Source organism: Festucalex cinctus, chromosome 15, assembly GCF_051991245.1.
Source record: "Festucalex cinctus isolate MCC-2025b chromosome 15, RoL_Fcin_1.0, whole genome shotgun sequence".
In the NCBI taxonomy this organism is placed as follows: domain Eukaryota; kingdom Metazoa; phylum Chordata; class Actinopteri; order Syngnathiformes; family Syngnathidae; genus Festucalex; species Festucalex cinctus.
The window spans coordinates 23038199-23059950 of NC_135425.1; the positions used below are offsets into that span (position 1 = coordinate 23038199).

Genomic DNA, 21752 nt, shown 5'->3' on the forward strand with positions numbered 1-21752 from the left:
CTGCAGGGGTCATTTGCAATTACAAATAAACGTGGCAATCCCAGGGCGGTGTGAAGGAAGCAATTACAGCCATTTTTTTGCGTGCGCCGTCGCAAAAGAAGATGAAACCGCATGATGTCTGCTTTAATAGCTCGTGATTGCGGGCATACTGCTACAAAGGATACAAAATAGGCTTTTGACTCACTTTTTTAGTACAGCTGTGCCGCTGTTCTTCGGGAAAAGGTAGCTACGTGCGGTTTTTGCGTGCGTTGTCAAGCAACCCGCAATCAAACGAAAAAGTAGTTGACAGTGACAATTTCTTTCAAAAGGTGTTCCAAACAGTATTATGTGAATTCCATACTACTGAAGGAGCAAGGAAAAACATCCCTAATGTAGGTATGTTGCATTCGAGGATGGTCGGAAGTCCGATATATCCGAGTTGTTTTTTTTCCCATTTCCTACCTATCGAGGCGAAAGTAAACAACCAAAATGGTGGATAGTGGGAAATTGTTTTTTTATTTTGGTTCTTAAAACTCATTTTTGACCTCCAGCACACTTACCTTCTCGTAATTTTGCTTCATTTATTGTTTTTATCTTATTTCATCAGCATTCCATACAGTTCAGTAGTTCACCGTATAATTTCATGACGGGAGAGATAGCGGCATACCGTCACGTACGTTGTGTTACGTACATTACGTACTTCGCGAGTGGGATTTCCGAGTTCAAGGGGGCGTTCCCGTACACGCTTCCTGGTTTGAACTCGGAAAAGTCCCAGTTCCGACCATCCTCGAATGCAGCAATAGTCAAACAGTTGAACAAGTGCTAACGTTGCTAGCAAACCCAGCACTTCTACTGCTAGTACGTGTAGCTAAAACAAACAAACAAACAAACAAATTAGCATGTAGCTTCATGTTGACTTCTGTTGTTTGTCCATGAAAAAAACAGCTTGAGGTAGCCAAACAGGTGATTAATTAGCTAGTTTGCTACCATAAAACACTGAGCTACCCATGCTAACACTCAGGTTACACATTTTTGCCACTAAACCGGCGATAGGGACAAATAAAATAACCACAAAAGATCGATTTAATGGTGAATAAGAACTATTACACTACAGTAAATCCACAAATTGTCTTGATACCCATCCAATATATTTTGTACCCTTCACACAGAACCGCGACGTAGGGGGGAAAAAAAAAGTCAGCTTTGACATGTAGTGTGGACCTTGCTACAGTCTTTTCATAACTGGCACAACAGGTCTGAAATCAATCCGCCTGTCCCCTTTCATACAGGACAATCATGTGAGGCGGGTGAGAGAATAGTGGAAAGCGGTCCATGCAGGAGACAAACAGTATCAGGGTGGCTCACGCCACGTTAGTAAAAGATAAAACTGCGCAGTGAAAATCTGTCGAAGAAAGCCGTGTGTGTCTTGGGAGCACATCCTGTGTTCTCCTACAGGAGGTCAAGTACTGACGACGTGCTGGAAAACAGGAAGTGCGCCGCGGAGTTGTTGGCGAGCTCATCCTGAACTCCAGGACACTTCGCACTAGAAAAGATGCAATCATTCACCAGCAGCGCTTGCACATGTATACCGCTGACCTCGGGTTAACCGCCCAGTGCATGTACGTGTGTGCGTGTCCGCGAGGGCATGTGTGTGCTGATGAGTCCGTGTGTGTGTGTGTATTTGTGTTACACGTGTTTGAATGTGAGTTACTAGCTATGCCTCTGGCGACTATACGCGGCTTGACCTGCTGACCGGCGGCGGAAAAGGCCGACAAAAATAAAAGGAAGACAAACCTTCCTGCGTGACGTCCGCCGGGTATTGTTTTTGCCAGCTCTGTTTAGGAAGGTTCGAAGTGAGAGGAAGCAAAAAAAAAAAAAAGAAAAAAAAGAAAAAGAAAAGAAAGACGAACAAACTTCAAGTTCGCAGGTGCTAAAAAGGTAATGTTGACATAAGGTAGCTGGTTTTGTCGCTTGTCATCCTGCAATGTTGGCCTAAGCTAACAATTAAAGAATGTGTAAGGCACGGCAGCCTCCACATATTTGTCTTATCTTGACTAGAGTACAAGCAGAGAACCTACACATTTTATTATTATTATTTTAAGCCATAAAAAAAGTAGGGGAAAGAAACAAGGGCATGTGTATGTTGTTAACTAGTTAGACCAACATCATTAAATTAAAAAAAAATGTTGAATAAATAAATAATTAATAAAAACAGTGGCTGCAGGTTCACATTGTTGGGTTAGGAAAAAAAACAAAAAACAAAACCCAAAAAACAAAAACAAGAAACATGTTAGCATGTGGCTTTATATTGAGTTACCTTGTTGTCTGATACCCATAAAAATTATAGACATACATTTTACTTAATGCTAACACAATAGCGACCACAAAATATTGACTGCTAATTGATTTAGCTGTATTAAAAAGAAACAAACAAAACAAACAAACAAAACTCAGTGGGCATGTTAGCATGTAGCTTTGTGTTGATTTATGTTGTTAATTGTACATTACAAAAATTATTTAAAACGTTAACAGGTTACTGAATGCTAACATTGCTAGAAAACATCAAATAGCGACAGCTAGTTCACATAGCTAAGTCAAAACAAAACATTAAAACAAATGATGAAACACGTCATCATGTAGCTTTTTTTGTTGAATTATGCTTTTGTCCATTAAAAACAAAAACTTGATTTAGCAAAACAGGTGGTTGACTCATGTTAATGGTGCTAACATAAAACGGGGATTGCTAGCTCACTTAGCTGCTTGTTCATGTACAGTACATTCTTATACAGTATTTAAAAAAAAGTTCACTGTATATGCTTATACTCAGATTACACTTTTTTTTTTGTGTTTTTTTTTTGTTTTTTTTAAGGCCTTTTTTAGCATCAGGTCCATAGCTACAAAACTAGCACTTCCATGTTTAGCATCTTGCAGTAGAAACGTGACGAGAGTTCGCCAAAAAATCAATCTCAAAAATGCTGGTGTGGTTGGAATGGTCACCTCAAAGTGAATACAGTGCACCAAGAATTTTGAAAAATTGGATGATGGCTTCCAGAGACATTGAGTTCTTTGTGCGGGAAAACATGGCCTTTTTGGGGAATGTTTTGATTTGATATCGCTAAAAGAAACCTTAAAAATAAAGTAGCCTAAAACATTCTAACTTTTCTTTAAGTGCTCAAACCGTGTTTATGTATTTATTTTTAGAAAACTCCACAAACATGGCTGCCACTTGTCACGTTGCTCCCAATGTGGGTGACGTGAGATAACGACTAAGCTAGCCACGTGCTAGGTTAGGATCTGCTAACTTTACTATCAAACGTGAGTAGTTTCATCCAATTCTAGCATTTTGTAGTGATTGTGGATAGAGTTGAGTAGCTACTAAGATTGTTTCGTGCTCAATTACGATCTGCCAACTTTGATTATTTAATGATTTTCTTCCAAGTTTATCATCTTGTCTCCAACGTGGTTCGTGGCAGGAGACTAAACTAGCGTCATGCTAATTTAGATCTGCTTACTCTGCTACTAAACTCAAATATTTCAGACAATGTTTTTGGTATTAGGTTGCTATTAAACTAGCCTGCTACACATCAGCATTTTAATTTTAGTATATATTTTTTAAAGCTTAGCATCTCGTAGCCAATGTGGTTAGCGACATCTTGTCTTCACGTCACGGAACCCATCGAGGCGTTAAGGGGGATTTGCGGAGGATTCTTTTTTGGGGGGGCGTTCTGGAAGCCGGCAAGACTGCTGGCAGGAGCGCCTGGAAAGTCTTCTTTGCGCACTCAGCAGCTCCTCGCACCCCAAGCCGGTGGTTGGAACCGGCGGTTGGAGGTGGCGAAGGGGCCCGTCTCCGCCCAGCTTAGCTTGTTGAGTCTGGTTGAACATTAACGCGGCGGATTAGCACGCCGCACAGGAATGCGGCCTTTTGTCTGAGCACAGGTGATGTCATCGGTCTGATGAGTCACATGACTGGCGTGGAGAAAAGAGGAGGAGGAGGAAGGGGAGGTTGAAGAGCAGAAAGTGCCGGCGAGGGCCCTAACTCTTGTTTGCAACCCTACTTTGAAACAATGAGCCTTGTTTGAAGGCTTCATTTGAAACCCGAACTTTCATTTGAAACCCTTATCCAGGGTTGATACACATATTTCAAACCTGAACCCAGACTTGAAACTATAATTTGAAGGCTCAATTTAAGACCCTAGCCTTTGTTTGAAACCCTAATCCAGGCTTGAAACTGAAATTTAAGATCCAAACCTTTGTTTGAAACCCTAACCTAGGTTTGAAACCAAAACGTGAAACTCTTACCCTGGCTTGAGTCCTTAACTTGAAAGTGCAACTTTTGTTTGAAACACTAAACCAAGCTTGAAACCCCCTTTTGAAACCCTACCATTGGTTTTGCCAACCCTAATTTCAAACCCCCAACCCTTGCTCAAAACCCTAGTTTGATACTCTTACCCTGTATTAATTTTTTGTTTGAAACCCTATTCTGAACAGTCTAAAATGAAACCGTCTGTCCTTAGAGCAATATTATTTTCAAAATTGGCTCAAAACGATGCCGCCGATGCTGCTAATTATGAGCGGGCGCAGCCGATTTAAAAAAAAAAAAAAAAAAAAAAAAAAAAAAAAAAGACCCGGACGGCGGCAGGAGAAACCCAAACACTTTGGTCTTGGAAGAATTCAGACGACTGCTGATGTTTGCTGTCTGATTCCAGACGGCAGCAGACGGACGAGCGCGCCAGCCGCAGGAGCGCCCTAATCCAAAGCATACCACAACTCCGCAACACACACACACACACATGCACACGCACGCATGCGCGCGCACACAATGAAAATTTGAGGAATGTTTTGGTGCGTGTTGATCAATTTGCACACAAGTGACACATTCCAGCTAATGTCATCACTTCAAATCCTACTTTGAAAATAGGGAGAAAAAAAAAAAAATAGAAACTTGCTTTGAAACACTAACACAGGCGTAAAACTATCACTACCAGGAAACTTAGAACCCCACCCCTTGTTTAAAACAATTTGAAACCCAAACTCTTCTTTGAAACCTGGTTTGCGACCCTAACTTGAACTCTGACCCTAATTTTTAACCCCTAGTTTTGTTTGAAGCCCTAACCCTGGCTCAAAAGCTTGACTTTTAAACTTTTGACTAACTTACTCCGACACCCGCTTGAACCAAAATTGAAACCCTGATCCCAATTGGAAGCTCTATCCTAAACATCCCTTGAAACCCTAATTTGAAACTCTAAAATTTATTTCAAAATGGCTTAAAATTTTACCTTGAAAACCTGAAAGATTTGCAGCCATATTGCTTGCTTGAAACCCCAATCTTGACTTGAAACCCTAACCCCGTCGTCAAACCGTTTTGAAACCGTAATTTTAAACCCAATTTGAAACAGTGACCATGTTTTTAAACCCCAATTTGTTACTCCAAAACCTCAATTTGAGACCCTCCCCCATACACTAAACTCAATTAGCACACTATCCATACACATCAGCCTGGGAATGGGAGCGTCACCGTGGCAACAAGTCAGGGCCTAGTTGTCCCAAAGCAAAACAAGTTTGCCACTTTCATTTTTTTTATGTAGCTTTTAGTTCTCATGAGGCGCACATGACTTGCATTGAGCAACTCCCCCCTTCCCCCCCTCACTCGCACTCTCTCACACATACACACACACACTTCCTGTTTGTCCCAGCTGGAATGCTGAAGGAGGGGGGGGGCACCCATCCAAGTGGGGGGTATTTATTAAAGGGGGTGGCGGGTGGAGGGGATTTATTTTCTAGGGACATCCGGCTCGGTCACGCTTTGCCCAGTGAAGCTAATAAAGCAGATTAATATTTACCCAGCATACCCTGCTACACATAGGACGGTGGTCTTAATGTGTGTGTCTCTTGGGGTGCTCATGGAAACTGTGTGTGAGAGCATGCGCAAAGGGGACAAGCCTCTCACGGCGAGAATGAAAGCCCACAGCACCCTCTGTTGGCGGTGCATTTACAATACACTTTCATTGGTCACTTAATTAGGAACACCATCCAATGAGATCCAATACAAAAGTAGACTCAGTAATGTTACTTTTCATTGGTTATCTTACTCTCAGTTTATAGGAAATAAGCTAACCAATTAAAAGGCCACTAGCCAACCCTCGTGTAAGTTAGCTACTAAGCTAGCTGCGTGCTAGCTTAGCATCTCCTAATTACGTTGGCTCGCTACCAAATTGTGTAGTATACTGTGTTTTAAGTTTGTTTCATAGCTATTAAACTAGCCTCCAGTATTTGCTGTTGAGTTTGTGTAGACTATTTGGCAAATATTTAAACTATGAACTTGCAACCAGTAGTTTGTCAGTGTCCAAACAGTGAATACAAAAGTTTTGCTGTTACACTAACTCCTTGCTACTTTAGGATCTACTAACCAGTGAGGATCCTTAGCTTATCACAGAATTAGCATCTGTCTTGTTCCTCATGTTTGCGACCAGCTAGCATCATATAACTATCTATTTCTACATTTATTAACGTTAAAAGTTTAGACACACTCACCTGTGGTCTTTCATGTTCAAACCGCACCAGATTGAATTGAAATGCATTTTGGCAATGTAGTACGGACGGTGAGAAGAGAGGCCGACTCACAGTTGGACACAAAGCCATTTTATTTTGTTGGGAGCGAGTAGACCGGGTGGTAAGTCCAAAGTACCGACTCTTCAGACGGTGTCACGCAAAAAAAATCTTCCTCATGCTAACTTTTTTTTTCTTAGCACGTGTAAGTAGTATCAAGTCGCCAACATGTTGCGTTTGTTATACCTCAACTTTTCGCACAATTAAAGACACGACGCAAAAGCAAAAAAATAAAAAATAAAACAACATGACGTCACACTAAATGTTTGGCGGGCCCACAGGAAGAGGAACAGGAAGTCGTCGCTCCAATATGGACGCTTGTTGTCCGTCTCTCCCGCCAACACAAACCTCACCTTGACGTTTGTTCCCGTCTGAAACGAGCTTCCGTATTACTCCGGGAAGTCCCTGCTAGCGTCTGCTCCTCAGCGTTCATTCAGTCCGCAGTCCTCGTCGAGTTTAGGGAACCCCGCATGTCGTTGGCCTCGCCTCCGGTGGGCGAGTGCACCCGGCCGATCTCCTCCAGGGCGCTGGCCAGGGAGTCCAGGTCGACCGAGTCCTGCTGCTGCGCCTCCCACAGGCTCAGGATCACCGACGCCGGACTTTCGTGGCGGGCGAAGTAGCCCAGGTTCCTGCGGGGTCAATAAACAATTAAAACTCATTCACTGCCATTGACGAGTATACTTGTCAATTATGTTTTTTGTTTTTTTCAACGGGGATGGGTGGGGGAGCATTTGATTCTGCTCCACTGTAAATTTCAAACTTGGAAACAACTTTGCTGAGGCACATCCACCAGTAGATGGCATCATTGCCCCATTTTAGATATGAGATCAACACAGTTTGAGGGTTCATGGGAGAAATGGCGGCATTTTCTGCAACCTGCCTTTTTTTCTACTGTTGATTACAAAAGAAAGAAAAAGGCAGAAAGGAGAGAGTCTGTTCTGTTATTTGGTAGATTCAGTGTATATATATTTGGGGTGTCAAAATTAGTGCGTTCATTTAAAGTTCCTTTTACGCCACTATTTTTTTGTAAACACATGATTAATGACCGTCTTACTTGGAAAGCCTCTACTGGGGGAATTCCAGTCGCAATGCAGCAGACTTGTCCACATTAAAATTTAGCAGTAATAAATATAATAATAATGCACATACATGTGGAGACTTGGGTCAAGTTGTATTTTATAATTTTAAAAATGTGCAGAACTTCATTTTAAAGGTTATGCACTGAGCTGTCACCATCTTACAAATGAAAAATGACCTCAACACAAATCAATATCACTTTTTTTTTTCTTTTTTTTTACAGTACATCTTCATAATAGTCACTCAATTTTATGAATTATTATGAAACTACTGTATCAATGACTCAAAGATGCACCCATATTTCTATTTTTTTCCCCCCAACTTTTATGTCAACAAGAGTCTGAAAACTTGGGGAGAAAAATATTGTACATTTTATTGCACATTTAGAATGCCATCTAGTGGCAGAAAAATGACCTCAACACAAATCAATATCACACTTGTTTTGCAGTCCAGTACATCTTTTTTTTTTTTTTTTTGAACTCAAGTTTATGAATTATGAAATTACTGTATCAATGTTTAAAAGATGCAGCCATATTTCTATTAGTTAAACATTTTTTTCCCACTTTTATGTTAAGAACAGTATGAAAACTCTCTCTCTCATATATATATATATATATATATATATATATATATATATATATGACATTTGCAATTAATTGTGATTTAACTATTGAAATCATGTGACCCGTAATATATAATCATTGAACACAATATCATGTGAGTATTGAAAATGTTCTAAAATGGTTGTCAGTGAATGATTGTAAAAGGTTGGTCACATCCTCAAGGTAAAGGGCAGAAATCAAGGCCGGCCACAACATAAAGTGCCCCCTGGAACTCAGGAAATGAAATCCTTTAGTTGCAACCCTGAACATGAAAAGCGGAATAGAAAAGAAATAGATAAAAGGCTTTCAGATGGTGCTGTTTGCGTGAAGTCCACTAGGGGGCAGTGTTTCACCAGAGTTGAAACACTTAGCCCACCCCCTCCTCCTGGTGTTCTTCCTTGTCCCTCCCAGTGACCGTCTGCAAATATTTGCAGAAATAATTGCATAAATCAGCTTAACGAACCCGAGAGAACCCAGACTCTTCTGTCTCACTCCTCTCCTGTCATTCCTTCTCCCAGATTTCCCATCTCCGAGGTCATCGTGAATCATCAAGCATTCGCCCGGCCAACAAACCAAGCGGGCCGAGATTCCCGATGGTCCGAGACCCTCCCGATCAGAATCTGGCGTGTCAACCGGAACGCCGTCCCGCCTGCTTCTCCCGCACGCCTCCGCATCTATAATGAAATCAGCAGCGTGGGCGCGACCGGAGGCTTTGGCGGCTGATGGCAGATTAGTCCCGACCGGGCCCCGTCTGCATCCCACTTTCTAAAAAAGCATTTCGGAATTCTGCTTTCACCCGCCGCGTGGGAGTCCATTCACAATTGAAATGGCAGATTCCCCACCTGTCCACTTGCAGCTTCTGGGCTAAGAGGCGCCAGTCCTTGCCCTTTGCGTTGGTGCCGTCAAATGTGGCGCTGATCCTCTGGCGGATGGAGAGCGGGATCTTGAAGGCCCGCGATCCCGCGTGGGAGGTGATGGAACAGTCCGACTCGGACGAGAACGCGACAGGGACCTTCGGGTTCTGGCACGGTGGGGAAAAAAACAAAAGAGACTATACTAATACTAATAACGTCACGATGACAAACATACAATTGTTTACCGTCTCACCTCAGTCTGCACTGTTGTGTAGATCTGCAGGATTTGTTCTTCACCTTGAACCTGATGCACGCTGATCTTACATGAAAGAGGAGGTGATGAGAAGGAAGAGGAGGAGGTGCTGGTACGCTCCAGGGAGAAGGCACACTGCAGGGGGCGCTGTTTGCCCCACCACACCTGACAGAAGGAGAACTCCTGCGGAGGAGGAGGAAGAGAAGGTCAGCCATTCCTGATAACCTCCACCCTGCGCATTCGAACTCAACGCCACGGCTAGAAATAATCCACAGAATAACCTGGCAGGTGGTGAAAGGCTTGATGTTCCACAGCATCTGCGGGACGTCCTGGATGTTCACCTGCAGGCTGAGCGCGTTCCCGCGGAATGACAACACTTTGGGCTCCTCCAGCAGGCGGCCGCCTCGGACGCGTTCGCCCGCCGTCACCTCCTGAGGGCGCCAGAGGGGGTACGTAATTAGAAATAATCCATAGTTTAACAAAGAAAATCCGCTGCATGCTTGGGCAAAAGCGTAGATGTACTAGAAACACTAGAAACAATCCACCAAGTCATGAAAGTTACCTGGAAAGCGTGCGGCGTGTCGTCCACGCAGTAGACCCTGAGGATGAAGCCCATCGGGTTGGCGGTGTCAGGGCTTCCGAAGGCGGCCAGTCGCAGGCGCTTGGCGGCGTCCGGCCGTAGCGGCTCGCCCACCAGGGCGTAGCGGCCGGGCCGCTCCAGCAGCACGTGGCAGCGCTGCGCCTCCAGCAGGCAGTAGCAGGAAGTGCACTCCTCCTGCACGCACATCACTTCCTGCCAGCAAACAGACAGAGAAGCCACGCCGCCGGTGAGCCCACATGCGGCTTTCACTGCGTGTCAAACTGTCGCCACTCTGACTTTTAGGACAATAACTTCAATTACCACCTCCGGGGAGCGATAATGAAAACGGGATTGGATGACTATCACTGACATGTTATAGGGAAAAGATGAGCTATGCATAAATTAAAGCCGTTCACATTTTATTGGGTCGCTACCGTTTGAAAGCAGTGGAGGAATAATGTGGAGAATGAGATGGTCCTTATTTGCCAGTTTTTCATCAAATTGCCACCTTGTGCAATAGAAATAATCACAATCACCATAAATAATACACAAAGTAAACAAAAAAAATCCACTGCATGTTTATTGATGAACAATCACTTGTCCTGCTAGTTATTTACTAGAAAAAAAAAGTCCACGGCATCCTCAGTTTCTTCACTTTCCAATTAGACATGATAACCGCCACCCTGCACAATAGAAGCAAACACAATGAACTAGAAATAAGCCACAGAGTAAGAAAGTGGCTCACAACATGATCGGGCACCTGCACATTTAAGTGACATGATTGCGCTGCTCTCGTTTTATACATGAAAACTGCCACTTTGCACAGCAGAAATAAAGGGACGACTAGAAATAATCCACAAAGTAAAAATAAAAGTCTCAGTCACACGCATGCTTGTTATGTATTGTGGTCATTAATCATCAACAGTAATTCATAATTAAAGACACTTTTCATAATAAAAATACACTGTCTAGAAATAATCCACTCAGTCAAAAGAAAAAAAATCCACAACCCGCTCAGCCAAGTCGGGTTTCGTGTGTGAAATGTACAATAATTGTCACCTTGCACAATAGAAATAAAGGGGAAAACTAGAAATAATCCAAGAAAATCAAAACAAAAGTACAAGGCAAGCTTAGTAGTGGACAGGCAACTATCATATATTGAATGCGATGGCTTTTCTTGCAAGTTCTTCATGACAACTGCCACTCTGCTCAATATAATGAGCACAACTAGAAATAATCCAATTAGGGGGAAAAAAAAAAAATCTGAAAAATCTTGTGCACAATATGTGTGCCATATGATTAATGTGTTCTCACTTAGTTTTGACCACATGTTCACGATCAGTGCAATACTGCACAATAAGAAAAAAGATAATGACTAGAAATAATAATCCACAAAGTCCATCCATCCATCCATTTTCTTGACCGCTTATTCCTCACAAGGGTCGCGGGGGCTGCTGGCGCCTATCTCAGCTGGCTCTGGGCAGTAGGCGGGGGACACCCTGGACTGGTTGCCAACCAATCGCAGGGCACACAGAGACGAACAACCATCCACACTCACACGCACACCTAGGGACAATTCAGAGCACTCAATTAACCTGCCATGCATGTCTTTGGAATGTGGGAGGAGACCGGAGTACCCGGAGAAGACCCACGCGGGCACGGGGAGAACATGCAAACTCCACCCAGGAAGGTCCGAGCCTGGAGTCGAACCGGAGACCTCAGAACTGGGAAGCGGACGTGCTAACCACTCGACTACCTACTACTACGACTAGTAAAAAAAAAAAAAAAAAAAAAAAAAAAAAAAAAGTCCACTATTCTGTTGGAACGAGTTTTCTAAGTAATTTTAGGATGTATGCTAATGATAAATCTACATATTCTAGTCACCAAGGCGCCGAATAAAATGTGCAGCAGGGGACTCGATTCTCTGATGGAGCTTTAATGGGCGACAGGGACCTCCAGTAGTGTCCGGAACGCTAATCCCGAGAAATTTTTGGTTACATCAGACGTCTTTCTCGTTATCTCACAGCGGTCAGAGTCTCGATGCCTCCCCCCGCCCCAATATGGTGGTGCCTCACTCTTTTGATAGTCTTCTTTTATGCGCGGGTGTATATATGTCATTCTGCTTCAGAGGCGCCCCCCACAACCCCTCCTCCATCCTCCCTCCCTGCATGAGGTCACCAGACCATTAAAGGAGCATCATGGATACATTCGCCAGCTAGAAGGTGTTGAGATGGATGGTAAGGAGGGGGGGTGGTTGCTGATATTGTGGGATGTGGAGATTGGAGGTGTCGAGGTGGATGATGTAAAGACAGGGTGTTGAGATGGGGGGTGTTAAGATGGTGAAGATGGCGTGTCGGGGGGTGGAAGGTGTTGGATCATGCTATTTTTTTTTCAATCCAATCCACTTTACTTCTATAGCACGTTTTATATACACAATCATTCCCAAAGTGAATTGATCAGATGATATGATCGGATCGGGAGTTGGAGCGAATCAAGATGGAGCGTTTGGATGACTGACCTCCCACTTGCGGTCCTGCGTCTGCCTCTTGAGTCGTGCGATCCAGTGGTCGGCGGCTGCCTCGGCGCAGTGCGCCATGGTCAGCACCACGGGGCAGGACAGCTCCAGGCCCGGCGGGCCGTACGTGACGGCGGGACTCAGGAAGATTTCTGATCCTTCGCCCAGCGCCGAGCTGCGAGCGTACAAGTCGCAACATTAGTTCAACATTTGACAACTGCGGTGTGACTCAGCAGAGGGCCGCTAGCAAGCTCGTGTTATTCACCGATTAACAAACTGACTGAATGACCGTAAAACCAATCAAGTAAATACCAACCTACCAGTTCACTACTGATGATAAACTGACTGATTTTCACCTTCAATACCTTCTCGTCCGTGTTTTGTGAACCTCTCATGTTACAATTCTTAGTCTGGCAGAGAGAATATAAACAGTGATGAGCAATAAAGGCGTTGAAATATCATTAGTCTCTCTCAATTGGAACAGATCATTTTCTAGTCGGTAGGGGTGTGTCACATGACAGCAGGCCCCTGTGACTCGTGACCAACATATACGAGGCTCTTGAGCATGTGAAAGTGAGCCGGGAAGTCTCATTCCGGCGACAAGAAAAGAAAGGAAATCCCATTTCTCCGTCCTGCCGGACTTTCCCCGCCTTTGGGCTGATAGCGTTTGATTGACAGCTCGGTGCTGCGACTCCGGCAGCTTCCTTAAGCGGCAAACTGCATGTGTCTTATCACACCGCTGCACAGTGCAGCGTGGCGCAGAAGTAGCACAGATGAGCGGAGAGCCGAGGCTCAGCAGCGGCTGAAGCCGGAGGCGCTTACAGTCATCTCTGGGTTAACTATAACCTTCAAACCACCCTGAGATGACATTTGGTCTGCATGTGTAACTATAACTAAATGACCGACAAACCAACCACTAAATAACTCACAAATAAAACAACCACAGACTATGGGGGGAAAAAAATAACCAAAATAACTATCTGACTAACAGACTTACAAAAACAAACCAATCAAGAGATAAGCTAACTAACTAACTAACTGCAAGACAGACAGACAGACAGACTAACCAACTAATTAAGTACACTACCAACTTCAAAACTAACTAAGTAACTAATTAATGAGAATAACATCCAGCTGCTGTGATTGGCTGGCAACCAGTTCAGCGTGTACCCCGCCTACTGCCCGAAGCCAGCTGGCATAGGCTCCACCCTTGTGAGAAGTGAGCGGTTTGAAAAATGGATGGAGGGATGAATTTCCAGCTGACTAACTTACCAACCAATTAACTGCCTGAGTGATAATCCAAATAACTAATTAAAATAACCAAACAACCAACTAATTCACTGACATACCAACTGACTGACTGACTGACTGACTGACTTAACCAGCAAATGAGAACTTCCAACTAATTGACCGACTAAATCAACTTACCAACCAAATAACTAAATAACCCAACAACCAACAAAATCACTGGCATACTAGCTGACTAACTCACTGACTTACTAATGTGAAGAACTTCCAACTGACTGGCAAATTAACTAACTTACCAGCCTACTAACTACCCTACTGACAATTCAAATAACTAACTGAAATAACCAACCAACCAACCAACGGAAAAACAAAAATCTATATTACAGGGATACCAACGGCTAACTAACCTGGTGACTGACAACTTACAAACTAACCATCTCACTAGTTAACCAACCAACCCACCAACCAACTAGATAACTGACCAACCGACTTACAACCAAACCACCAACCCGACTAACTAACAAACTCAGTCATTCCCTCACTTACTCACATCTAAGCAACTACCTAACCAATTTCACAACCAACAACTAATTGAGCAACTAATGTAACAACGTGCTTTCGGCGCGCTCACCTGCTGTCCTCCTGGTTAACGATGACCGTTGTCTCCCACGTGGTGTCCTGAGTGATTCCCCCGACGGGCACAAGCAGACTCACGCCTGCACACAACGTCGTCGTCGTCGTTAGCGCACCTGAGCTACATTATGGTAAGCTAACAATGCTTTCTTGAATATGAGAGCGCCTCATTAAAGCCAGCTACTAGTCAAACTAGCAGTAGTTCAGTCTAGTGTGCAGTCTAGTGTGTACGCCATCATGTATCCACCATACTAATATCACACCTTGTACTAAGTTACGTTTTTTTTTTTTTTAAATCAATTATATTTCCAATGGATTTTCCTCCTCAATTTTCTCTAATTTTTGGATTTCTATGAAAGTATCACCTTGACATTTTTAATGACTTCTCGTTGCAAGTATATTGCATGTTCCCGCTATTCAAGGTGTTTGTGTGCTTTTAGGGATGGCGGAGGCTGACTGAGGCGTTTGCAAGAAGGCCAAAGCTGTCGGCCTTCATCTGCGGAGTGAATGAAAAATGAATGTTCTCGCTGGATGGATGACATTTTCCTCATTCTTGCTGTGGGCCAATAACGACAAGGTCAAACATTGCCGAAATGCAGAGCCCCCCCGCCCTCCCGCCTCGCCCGCTAAGCGTTTGTGTGATTTTTTCTTTGGGCCTGGAGGGAGGAAAGAAGGAGCGAGGAAGGAGCAAAGAGGTGGCAAAGAAGGTGGAGATAGGAAGGAGCAAAATGGAAAAGGAGGAATGAAGGGGTAATAACTTAAGAATGAGGGTAAGAATGAGGAAATAAGGAGGAAAGGAAAGGAAATGAGGACGGAAAGAAGATGGAAAAGGAGCAAGGACGGAAGGACGAGGAAAAAGCAATAACCTGTGTTTGGCACCACCAGGCGTCCTCCAGCGTGCCCCAGCACGGCCATGGATTTGTGCCGTGGCCTGACGGCGGGTGGCGGCGCCCCCTGGGGGCCAAAGAAGTGCCGCTCTCCTCGGCCCAGTGTGGCGCCCACCACCACTCCCCGGTAGTCCGGGGACAGGCCCCTCGGGAACGTCTGAGGGTGGAAGTCCGGACCCTCCGTGATCCCTACGTGCGGGCACACAAACACACACACATGTGAATGATGTGTCAAAATGGACGTCCACAATGCACCACTTGTCTTGTGGGGAGAATGAGTAACAAAGTAACTAACCTAGTAACTTATTTCACCTAATGAAAAGCTCTTATCAGTATCTACATGCAACTCAGAATCTCCAAGTATCCAAAAGCAATATAATTGGGATACATGACTAGACAGTATGAGTAACAATACTCATGACTTAGACTTGACTTTATTGAGTACATTATTTAGGTAAATATATCGTTAAAATGAGTAGCTAATCAACTTGTATATGTAATTGAGCGACTACGAATAATTTTATTTGGATCAGCAAATAACTAAGTAACTACAAGTAACTTTTTTTTTAGTAAAAGAGTAGCTCCAATTAGTAACTACAAGACATTTATTTGGAACGATTGTAACAAAGTCATCTGGGTAATAGAGTAGCCACTATGAGACACTTGCTGTAAGTATCTGTGAGTAACTTAATTGGGTAAATTAGTAGCTGGTAGAGTAATTGAGTACTGATGAGTAGTTAGTATGAGTAATTGAGTACCTACTTTGAGTAAAAGAGTAAATATAAGTAACTTGGAAATAAGAAGCTTGCATCAGTAACTAAGTACCTGCCATTATTATGAGTAACAGCAAAATGAGGAACCTAAATTAGTAGCTAGAATGAGTAACTAATTAACTAACCAGCTTTTATAAGAAGAGAAGCAGTAGTAGTCCGGAAGTGTTTTTTTTAAATTTTTTATTTTTTTTACACTCACTCACACAAACATGCACACATACAAACATGGTCTCCCGGGTGGGGAAGCGATCCGACGCCGCCTGCATCGAAGGCAAGTGACGGCAACGACTCAGCCACCCAGAGCCCACCCGGAAGTACCCTGCTCGCTATTGTTTACAGATATGATGCAAATATCTAACTGGTTGATGAGAGAGGGGCTCACCTTTGACCTTGAGATCGGGGAGGGGGTCCAGTAGCTCCTTGTCCATGGCGTCTTGGAAGCACATGGGACTGGTGTACGTGCGAGACACGCTCAGGTCGGGCTGCAGTGACGAGTGGATCAACAGTGGGTTGCCTGCGGACACACAAGTTCGAGCATTCATTCGCTATCCTTGATAGCCATCCTAAACAAGTAGCTAGTATGAATAACTGATTAATTACCAGTGGGGTGATAGAGGAAATACTGCGAGTAACTCCTATAAGTGAGAAAGTAACTACAATTAACTCATCTAGGATAATGACAAACTTGTATCAAGGAAGTACCATCCAAAAGTAACAATTTAATCACTATGACAGACTCGATTATAACTATTAGTATGCATACATAGAAAAACTGAGTAAATGAGTAACTTTTTTGGGTAGATTAGTTGCTCGAAAGAGTAACTGAACAATTGATATGCTAAAAGTAACTAAATGAGTAGCTAATACAAGTAAAAAAATAGTATGAGTAAATTACAAGTACTTTAAGCATGTACATAAATAGTTACAACAAGTAACTGAGTAGCTAAAACAAATGTAACGACAAGTAACTTATTTAAGCAAATGAAAAGCCAGTATAAGTAATTAATTTGAATACATTAACAAATCTTATGAGTAACTACAAGTAACTAAGCGGCGATGTTAAGCTACTAAAAGTAACTACGAAGTAGTTTTGGGTAACTAAGTAATTACTTGGTTAACAAAACAACTCCTGTAAGTAACTACTACTAGTCTTTTTTTTGGGAAACCAAAAACATTTGAACTGCAGGCAACTAGGAGTAACTATTTGTGCAAAGTAACTGCTGAGAGCAACCGAGTAACTACGCGGAGCAGCATGGACAGCAAGGACACAAATAATTCAGTGAGGTGAGGAGGTAACGGCAACCCTCTTCGTATCCCGCTGCCACCTCGCTTGCAGTATCACAACAAACATGACCTGTCGTGCCAACCTTGAAAAACAGATTTACATTACGCATCACGCACACACATACAATAAAACATTGAACAGCGTCGCGGAATTATTCATACATGATTCAACCGCATAAACAAACACCTTAAATCGCTTCATTCTTCATGATAATTGCAGTGTAAATAATAATAATATATACATGTGTTGTTGGCGTCACCTTGTCGCGACGTCTTGAAGTTGAAAGACTGGAAACCTCCGGCCAGGGCGGACGAGTCGATGACGTCCACGCCGTAGTCGCTGCGGCTGCGTCGGTACACGGTGACGCCCACGATCAGCAGCGCCACCGTCGCCGCGCCGGCCGCCAGCCCCGAGTATAGCGCCACATCGCCGCCGCTGCCGCTGCCAACTCCGCTCTCCACCACGCCTCAAAAAACACAACAACAGCTTTCACTACAAAGTACCGTACGAATACACTATGAGTAACTAAGAAATTACCAAGAGTAATTTGAGTAATTATTATGTGAGTAAATAAGTAATAGAGTAATGGGACAAAAAATTTGGGTAACTACAAGTGACTATGAGTAGTTTTTTTGTGTAACTATTATGGGTAACAAAGTAACTTATTTTAGTAACTAATTACAATCAGCATTTGAGTGAGGTAAAAGTAGCGAGTATGAGTAAGGGAGATCTCTTGCAAAGACAAAAACTTTTGAGGAAGTTCCTGACAGAAACTAAACAAAACACATTCTGTGCATTCAGTGATTTTTTTTGTTTGTTTTTTTTGTATAAAATGCGCAATGACAAAACTGTATCTTGTCCAAAGCAGAAACGAGGACCAAGGACCGAGCACCCGCAACGGGCTGCTGGCTTGTTACATGTAGATAACAAGATCCAAGCGGGACATTGGGAGAAATCCTCTCAAGCAGGACGGAGCGCAAAATGGGTGAAAAAATAAAGAAAGCTCATTAACATTTTTTTTTTCCACTGGCAGGTTAATTGGGGGCTCGCAAAGTTTGGGACAAACTAAAACAAAGCTGAGGACAAAGTGAGGAGGAGTCGCTACAAAGACTCTCAAGCCACTTATACACCTAAACTCGCTGGAAGTTTTTGTGCTTGGGACTTGTATTTCCTGCAACGGCAAAATTATTAGTTCTAGTCAAAATATGCTGTTTACACCGAGCAGAGCGTTTTTATTTAATGATTGATATTTAATTATAATTATGTATTTATTTTATATTGATTTTTTTAATCTTGTGCTTTTATTTTCAATTTTTTTTTAATTAATTTAATTTTTTTCAGTTTACATGTATTAATCGTGTTTTCTAAATTTGAGTTAAAAAAAAAATCACAATAATCGATATTATGACAGTATCAGGATTAATTGGTATTGAATCGTGACCTATAAATCGTGATACGGATCGAATTGACAGGTACTAGGCAATTCACACCCCTAATGCATATTGCATATATATATATATATATATGTATATATATATATATATATATATATATATATATATATATATATATATATATATATATATATATATATATATATATATATATATATATATATATATATATATAATGTATTATTTATTATTTTAATTTTTTATTTATTTATTTAGTCATTTATTTATTTTTAATTTTGGCAGTTTTGTTCCTCCATACACCACAAGCTATTTCCTGAAAAAAATACAGTACAGTACTTCACAGGAAGTAAAAGTACCCCCCCCCCAAAAAAAAACAAACAAAAAAAAACAAGGGGCTCACCTTGCGGTTTTGCATCACGCAGTAATTTTCCATCTGAAAACACACGCACATGTATAGTGTTTGGCTAAATGCGGTTATTTTTGTGTTTTTGTTTTTTTAAATAAACTTCCATATACAGTCGTCTCTCTCACTTTGCGTGCAGAGGCCTCCGGTGCAGTTGTCGGTCGCCAGCGCCACGCCGTCGCACAGCCGCCCGCCGTGCTTGGGTTCCGGCGCCGTGCACTCGCGGCTCCGCCTCCTCTCGCAGTCGCCGCTGCACGCCGACCACTCGGTCCACGCGCCCCAGCCGCCGTCCACTGACCGGATGGCAATCACGACGACGTTAGCGTGTATAAGCTAGGCTAACGCCGCGTCATCGTCGATTGTCGCGTTACCTGGACACGGCGAGGTGCAGGCGCTCTTCTGCACCGACGCGCCGTCACAGAAGGAGCCGCCGTTGAGCGGCGCCGGGTTGGTGCACGTGCGCGAGCGCTTGTGGATGCCGCGGCCGCAGCGCACGTTGCACGGCGACCAATCGCTCCATGATGACCAGCCACCATTCACTAAGTGGCAATAAAGACATGAAAAGATGATGAAATTGCAATTACATAAATTAAATATAAAAGATCAGATTTTTGTTGTCGTTTTCTTTTTTTACTACAAGTCACACTTTTTTTTCATAGTTTGGCTGGTTCTCAGGTGTTAAAATTAGAGCTCAGACTGACAATCAAAATCAAACATTCCTTAACTGTGTTGACGGTAGCGAACGAGTTCTGGTTAGATTCGAAACGATTTGAAGCTAAATGTGTAAAAGTTTTTCTTTTTAGTTTAAAATGAATTTCCTTAACTCGAAATTCGCGTTGCGTTGTGGCCAAAGGAAATAATCCTGGTCTTGTTGCCATGACTACAACTATTGCAATTTTCTTTAGATGGTTGGCAAATGCTTTTGGAGCATTCTTATTTATGAAGGTGACCACTGCCACTTGCTTGTTTTTATAAAATAAGTTTCTCAAGTAAATTTGACTAATATTTAACAGCAACTTATACTGTACATGTTTTTTTTCTCCCCCCTTTTTCAAGATGCATTTTTTGATTGGAGCAAATGATTGTCTGAATAATACGGCGGCTCCTTTGCTCTGTTGCCACCTGCTGGACGTTTGTGTAGTAACTACCATTTCTGCAACCATTCTTCGCATTTGAGAGGCTTCATCAAAGCCTTTTGTATGCTCTAGCATAAAAAATAAAAAAAAAGTATAAATACGTCTTTGGGACACTTAAAACATTTGAAAAACAAAACAAAACGTAGACGTAAGGACATTAAATATGAAGCAAATAAATAGTGATAGACTGATGTGTTTTTTTTTCAGGGCCAACATGATATGAATTATTAGTAGCCGAGAACCGATATTTCAAGCCGATATTCATTTGCAGTAAAAGAGAAAATATTAGTGTCAAAATTAAAAAAAACAAAACAAAACAAAATAAAATAAAAAAAAAAACTGTTGAAATGCCATTAAGCAACAACTTCAAATTTTCAACACTTTGAAGGTTTTTCTTTTAATTCAAAATATATAAAGAATAGACAGCTTTGTTTAAAAATGCTAAAAAATTGCAAGCAGCTTCCCGGATCATCATCACGTGTTAAACTAAATTAAAAACGAAGCAAGTAGCAAGGCTTCCTCAAGTTTTCTACTGTAAATTTTAACAACATTTGTAATTTAAAAAAATAAAAAGTGTATGGAGTTCAGCAAAGTCATTTATAAAGTCAAAATTTAAATAAATACATAAATAAAAAGTTCCCTGTATCTCACTGTACGACAAATGCATGTGAATGTAAGCTAATTTTAGGTTTTCGTCAAGTTTTGTAAAAGGTTTGTAAAAGGTTTCAAAAGATATTCGCAGACAGTAAAAAAAATGGTCTGAACATGTTCTAAATTTCTTTGCAACAAGTAACAACTGTGTGTGAACATCTTACAAATCCTGATGAAAACCCAAAACTCGTTACGTTCGCAAGCATTCACCGCTCAATGAGATGACAGCTTTATTGTTTGTTTACTTTACGTTATTGTGAAAATGCCAAATATTGGCAAAACATTGTCATTATATGCATTAAATATGATGTACACATTGTACATTATAGCTGTATAGACACTAAATATTATGTAAACAGAGAGGTACAATATACAGACATTAAGTAGGGGCTTCTGAAACCCAAAGCAGGAAGTCAATCCAGACCAAGCTAAACGATACAGATTGATTAATGCAACTTTTCTTTACTTCTACTCTAGTGTGTGGCTGCTCTGTAAATATATGCACAGAAAGAAGTACAAATAAAATTGATATAAGCACTAAATTGGTAAAAAAAGCTCAGTATAAATCCAATCTCTGTGTCCCCAGAGTTCATCGAGAAGACGATGATGATGATCAACGGCGGCGACTGTCATGTTTGTCCGTGATTTGCGGTCACCAAAGCGACGCGTCAGCTCATTGGCTGTCAGCAGACGGGACGAACGAGTCGTCGGGCCATCATGAACATTATGGAAATGAATGATTGATGGACCATTTAAAAAAAAAAAAAAAAGAGAACCTGATTAATTCCTGCGGTGGCTCCGCGGTCTCTATCGACTAAATCACACGGAAAAGCAATAAAGCACAAATTACTCGGA

General features: G+C 42.2%; 1 protein-coding gene across 14 annotated transcripts in view; it reads right to left on the reverse strand.

The window, feature by feature from the left end:
- Window positions 1–6602: 6602 nt before the first annotated feature.
- Window positions 6603–21752, reverse strand: part of unc5da (unc-5 netrin receptor Da) — a 134725-nt gene continuing 119575 nt past the window's right edge. For all 14 annotated transcript variants that reach the window (XM_077497060.1, XM_077497054.1, XM_077497057.1 and 11 more), the window contains 13 exons: window positions 19482–19649; window positions 19239–19403; window positions 19108–19140; window positions 17552–17758; window positions 16390–16521; window positions 15214–15423; window positions 14346–14430; window positions 12470–12641; window positions 9934–10164; window positions 9653–9802; window positions 9372–9554; window positions 9107–9285; window positions 6603–7214 (listed from right to left, as the gene is read on the reverse strand). In XM_077497060.1, the coding sequence (XP_077353186.1) occupies window positions 7019–7214; window positions 9107–9285; window positions 9372–9554; window positions 9653–9802; window positions 9934–10164; window positions 12470–12641; window positions 14346–14430; window positions 15214–15423; window positions 16390–16521; window positions 17552–17758; window positions 19108–19140; window positions 19239–19403; window positions 19482–19649 (2111 nt within the window). In that variant the 3' untranslated portion in view covers window positions 6603–7018. The remainder of the gene's footprint in view (window positions 7215–9106; window positions 9286–9371; window positions 9555–9652; window positions 9803–9933; window positions 10165–12469; window positions 12642–14345; window positions 14431–15213; window positions 15424–16389; window positions 16522–17551; window positions 17759–19107; window positions 19141–19238; window positions 19404–19481; window positions 19650–21752) is intronic.